The sequence below is a fragment of the Ictalurus furcatus genome, chromosome 6 (genome assembly GCF_023375685.1).
Source record: "Ictalurus furcatus strain D&B chromosome 6, Billie_1.0, whole genome shotgun sequence".
Taxonomy (NCBI): Eukaryota; Metazoa; Chordata; class Actinopteri; order Siluriformes; family Ictaluridae; genus Ictalurus; species Ictalurus furcatus.
The window spans coordinates 20,977,513-20,983,649 of NC_071260.1; the positions used below are offsets into that span (position 1 = coordinate 20,977,513).

General features: G+C 35.8%; 2 protein-coding genes across 2 annotated transcripts in view; both read left to right on the plus strand.

Moving 5' to 3' along the window:
• The first annotated feature begins 232 nt into the window (after positions 1 to 232).
• Positions 233 to 2,419, plus strand: hoxd13a (homeobox D13a). The gene is made up of 2 exons (XM_053627897.1): positions 233 to 1,382; positions 1,857 to 2,419. The coding sequence occupies exons 1-2, from the start codon at positions 684 to 686 to the stop codon at positions 2,118 to 2,120; spliced, it is 963 nt and encodes a 320-aa protein (XP_053483872.1). The 5' UTR covers positions 233 to 683; the 3' UTR covers positions 2,121 to 2,419.
• Positions 2,420 to 5,622: 3,203 nt separating this feature from the next.
• Positions 5,623 to 6,137, plus strand: part of hoxd12a (homeobox D12a) — a 2,024-nt gene continuing 1,509 nt past the window's right edge. The window contains exon 1 of the mRNA XM_053627907.1: positions 5,623 to 6,137. This exon is cut by the window's right edge and continues 150 nt beyond it. Within this exon, the coding sequence (XP_053483882.1) occupies positions 5,756 to 6,137 (382 nt within the window). The 5' untranslated portion in view covers positions 5,623 to 5,755.

The window sequence follows — 6,137 nt, forward strand, 5'->3', positions numbered from 1 at the left end:
GACCGTTCCTAAATATACATCAACTCATTGTTAAAAAGGTGTTGATCCGCTAAAGCGGAGGCCTACTTATTTAATTATATTCGCAAACCTAGGTTATAGAGAGGGCTGTGTAAAACCTGTACACGTGTAAAAAAAAAAAAATAATTAAAAAAAAGGCCTGTAGACATATAAACGTTGTTTAGGTGTATACTATTTTAACAAGCTTAACAATTCAGCGACTTACATTGTTTCAACTGGTTGATTTTTAGTTTGCAGTACGTTCTACTTTTATGCAGCATCAAAGAGTCTTAAGAACCACCTCGTGTCTTATCTATGCTTCTGACCTTATAGAATTCGTTAGGCATTATATTTATCAAAGTTTAGATCAAAGTTAATTTAAAGGCATAAATGTATGTAGGGTTTTTTTTTTTTTCATAGACAAAGAATTGTCACCATGGATGAGGCATTGGTTGACTGAATTTCACGTTCACTTGTATGTACAAATATATTAAGTCAGTACCAAATGCTCAAACCTGAACGCGGTCTCTTTGGTTTTCTGAACGACTGAATCTCTTAACAATCCTTGGTCAACATAGTTATTTGCATGTCACGTGGATAGTACTAACCAATCATGTTTCAGGTTGTCAGAGTCCTGTAATTAGTTCGGAAAATATAAAAAGCCTTGCTGTCAATTGATTTTTTTAATGTTTTGCCCTACTTTACTTGACCGGACTGGATTAACACAGGAGGATGGTTTTAATTACTGTCAGATTAATTGTGCTGGTTGTCATATAAATATGGAGCAGCAGGAGCTAGGCGGGGAGAAAGCCAGTAGAAGTTTTTACACATCTGCGTTTGGAGGGCACTCGAGTCGCTCTTCGTCTTATTTCCTGTCGGATACACCGAACTCTCTGAGCCCCGAGCCTCTATCGTCTTACGTATCTTTTCCCAACGCAGCGTCTTGTACCAACTCGCAGGTTGCTTTTGGGTGTCACTTCGCCAACAGTTTCTACAGTTGCAAAGCTCCTCCAAGCGCTGTGTTTCAGCAACGAGTCATGAACCACCACAGTGTTAATGGGAAAGTATATGGACACTTGGCTGATAAACAAGATGTGATGGATTTCAGTAGAGCCGCAATACACTGCAGTGAAGGTCCGACCCGGATTCGGGACGTTGGTGTGTATCAGGGCTATGCAGGACCCTATAGGATCCCTGGATATATTGATGTCCCTGTAGTTCAGCGCGCCAGGACCAGAGATCACAAACATGAAAGTCCTTTCGTAATGGAGGACTACGAGCCCTGGAACTGGTCGAGCAGTTGGAACAACCAAATTTATTGTCCGAAAGAGCAAACGGCCAGCCCGCATATCTGGAAATCGTCACTAGCAGGTAAGATGTATACTGTAGGCCACATTTCATGTCCCTTTATGCCTACAACGATCTAGCACGCCCAGTAATGATCTCTGCATGTTTGAAAATGCAGTGAATGCAATGAATAAATTTGATGATAGGCTAGTTTCATTGCCATACTTGTAAGAAGCAACAAACTGCATTAGACTATATGTATAAGCAGTTTACTTGTTCAGCTGATTAAATATTTACATTTTTAAGAGGATTTCCATTTTCCAGTATAGAAGTAGATTGCAGTTACACACTGGAATTATAGATATGTAAATTGTACATATGTATATAAACATATATGTATATACACCTATGTATGTATGTATGTATGTATGTATGTATGTATGTACACACACACACACACACACACACACACACTCACACACGCATGTATATAAACATATACTGTCAGCATTATGCAAAATTATATTTTATTAATGTTATGTTATTAGTAGTAGGCTACTATATTCTTTTAGTATATATTTGCAGAAGACGCAGCGCCTGATACCGGCCCTTTTCTTCGGCGCGGGAGGAAGAAACGGGTTCCCTATACGAAACTGCAGCTGAAGGAACTCGAGCATGAATACACCATTACAAAGTTTATTACCAAAGAGAGGCGACGACGGATAGCCTCCTCGACTAACCTGTCAGAGAGACAAGTCACTATATGGTTTCAGAATCGCCGTGTCAAAGACAAGAAAATTATTTCAAAAATATCTAAAGACTTTGAATCTTTTTAAGAAATTACCACCTAAACTAATTTTATACTCAATTCAATGTCGTTAATGTTCTGAAGCTCCTTATTTGTAGAAATGTGTCAAAATGTGCAGTAAGTTTGATCGATATATCAATTTTAACGGCTTTAAATATATTATTGAATAATTAGTGTTGTTCTGCAAGAACCACTATTATTTTAGACACATAATTTTAAGGGTTAAGGCTACTGAAAAGACATTATATACGCTATATATTAATCCTACGATATAAGTTTATTCTATGGTAAGGCAATTCCGGTTTATAAACTTCGGTTTTGTTTATACAGATGTTATCAATGATTTGCTTCAATGTTTTCTCAATAAAGTGTCATTACATCATCTGTGAATGATTGTGATTCTGTTCAGATATAAACAACAACGCGTGCACTTGAAGATCTTGAACCAATGAGGAATGTTATAAGGAAACAGAAAGTTATTTATTAAAGAAATAATGTTTGATATTGCAACAGCATGTAATACACACCCTAGATTCAACTACGTATACAAATGAAACGTTTGTGATTTGTCTTTATTTTGTAAAAACATGAAGCAAGTTGATGAATGACATATTTGTAGTGATTTGGAAATTCACAGTGTAAACATTTTTGTTATCTGTTATTTTTGCTTAGACCAAATTTGGCATTGGTCTACATGGTACAGTCCGTCTTGAAGGCTCGTTGTACAACATAATTTAACAACATACGTTTTCCCTGTTCCAAACACACCAGATCCAACTTACGGAGGGCTTGTCGAAGATATCATAAGGTGGATCAAGTGTGTTTGGAGTAGGGAAAACGTTGAGATACCAGGAGTCTGGTTGAGTTTTTCGCAATATAAATAATGTCAAGTAGCATGTTGTAATTGATTGCTATAGCTATACACTGGGGGAAACCTCGTGTTTAGATTATCATGTTTTTTTTTTTAAAAAAAACGTGCATAAGTGATTAAAAATGGTCATTTACAAACTCTGAAATTTCACAAAATTTCTGAAATCCTGAAAAGCAGCAGAATCTTTGCAACAAGCTCTTTTTCCTCTTAAACTGTTATATACAGTATTTTAAAATTCTCAGTACCTTTACGACTGTCTATAAAATAGCGTTTTCGGATAATTTTCTGAAATTTACACTCAAATAGCGAGTATCGTCTTTACCGTTGACCTTGAGACACGTTATCAGTGGCGACCTTGACTGATAAGTCTGAGTGCCATAACTACCGAAAACCGCATCAATTTGTGGAAGTTTGTTTCCATCTACCGGCTATATAGTGTAATTACAGCTCAGCAGTGGTTCAACGAAAATGCCATTCAAAGATTAATTTAATAACGGGGTGTTGTATTCAGGAAATGAGAGACACTTCCCATTTACAAACCAGAATGGCCGAATGAAGACTGAATTCCCGTAAGTGCATGCGAAAACACCCAACAACGGTGGCTCTAAACTATGGCCTCACATTGGTTTCCTTTATCTTTGTCAATTAACATCACGATTGTCAACAAAACCAACAAATTTGTATCCCCTTGTGTCCAACAGGGACTATATTATTCCATTTAAAACGTAAGTCGGGCTGTCGCTACAAAACATCCTTGCAGTTAAATGCACTTGGACTTGTTTTTGCTAAATGTATGTCTGGACTTTGACCTTGAACTGAGTTTTTGTATTGTCAGTGAATCTGACTCGTTTTCCATTAAATAGATAGGATAACTTGCGCCATTCCTCGAACTGTCGAGCAAACGAAAGGAGTGTTATTTAAAAAAAAAAAAAAAAGTAATGTTATTGCTAGACTCGTAAAGGCTGGGAGGCTGAACCGTCTCTTCTCTTTCCGGCGCGTTTACGATTCATTCAGTCTGCTCTTGCTAGGCAATAATTTGTAACGTTTGGAAAAAGCCACCCGAGGTAAGGCAAAAATCTATTGAAATATTTCGTTCTCACCCTTAATATTAGGCATATTAGATACTGAATTTAACGTCTAGTGGTTGTACAGTGTCCAAGTAAAAATCTTGCTCGGCCATTCATATTTACATATAAATGTGAATTTGCTAAAAAAAAAAAAAAAAAAAAAATACTTGAAATATTTGTTATTTGTTGATTAAGATTTTGTCATCACATTGGCCTAAATGCATTTCCCTGTTTTTTTTTACATACTTAAAATGTAAATTAGTAGTCTATGACATCAGATGTGGCATTATTATACCAGATATTTCACCATACGCAACATGTCGGGAAATTCAGTTGCCTTAGTAAGACCATTATTGTATTATTATTTGTAAATAATTCTGTCAGTGAAAATTCCTTCTAATTCGATCTTAGACTCAATACGCCATAATTAGTCATTTTCACAAATAAATCGTCCTCGGTAACATACCGTGTGATTATGTGTAATAGTATTTTGAGAGGAAAGTTGTGTTTAAAAAATTGTATATTATATTTACTGATCATTTTTATAGAAAATTATACCGATGAATTTGACTAATGGAAAAAGAGAAAATAGGACCGAAGGCGCAATGAAAGCTTGAAAGATGAAGATCAAAGATGCCTTTCTTATAGGCCTGTAGCCTTCTTATTTCTTTAGGTTACTTTTGTTTTCAAAACACATCGAATAGGCTAATAAAAAAAACACTCGTCGCATAAGTATGTGGATACATACATAAATATGAATGGATACATACATAAACATAAATATGCTAAAATGCCTGTAGACACAAGACTCTGCAAAAATTGCATGATAAAACTATAGGAAAAGCTGCTTAAGATAAAGGTCTTAAACGTCGTTTAAGGGCATTCTAGGGAGGTAAATAATAATAGTACAGGAAACGCAATGTTTAAATGAATTAAAAATAAATAAATTAATTAATTAATTAATAATAATAATAATAATAATAATAATAATAATAGCGAGAAGAAGAATAAAAAGAAGAATGAGAAGAGGTTATAGAAACACGTCGTTTTTTTTATTTGTTTATTGTTATTTTATTTAGCTTCTAGCTAGTTTAACCTTGCTAACCTGAATAATAAAAAGTGAAATCAAGAGACATAATTATAATGCAATAACATGTTACAAAATCATACAGAATACGTATGTACTAAGATAATTCTAACATTCTCATTCTTATTGCAATTTTTGTTTATTAAAATAAATCAGGACTTGTTTTAAAGTAAATCGGGCGAAGTTGAGGGTGGGTGGGTGTCGTTAGTAATCAGTAAGCTAATGGTAGAAAAAAATTAATAAAAGAATACTAAAAGACTTAACTTCTACATTATATTATATTATCGTAAGCAATTTACAGTCGCAGGCTATATTGCTCTTAATGTTATTGCCATATAATGCGTTGTAATTTAAAAAAAAAAGAGAGAACATTTCTTATGAAAGTCACAATTTAGTTTTGTTAAACATCATTTACATAGACAAGAAACGACGGTCAATTGCCTATTTAATGGCTTTTCCAAAAAAAGACATAGCTTGTGTATTACGTTGTGTAGTGAGCTGGGGCAAGGGCGGGGCCGGACGCCGTTTGTTTGCATATCACGTGACTGTGCATTAACAAATCAACAATTACTGACTTTTATTCTTTTAGGGGTAAAATAAAATCGCTTGTAAGAATTGCGTGGGTGAGCTCCTCAGAAATGTGTGAGCACAATTTTCTTAGTTCTGGCTATGTTAGTCCTATGTTGAATTATCCAACTGCGGATTCGTTGACTTTCTCCAACTGGCCCAATGGCGCCCATCCGTCCGGACTCGCGCAGCTCTACAGCAGGAGAGAGGTGTGTTCACTCCCGTGGACTTCCCCAAGTTCGTGCACAAATCCGCCACAGAGCCTCGCCTTTAGTGGCTATTCTCAACCGTTTATTACTAACTCAGTGGCTGTGACTGGCCATAGCAAAGGAGGCTCCTGTAAATACCACGTCCAAGATGCAAACCACAAATCAGAGTTACCGGACAAACACACGACAGCGTTTACCGGTGAGCATGGGATAACAGCAACTGCCAGCTTTAGCAAATGTGACT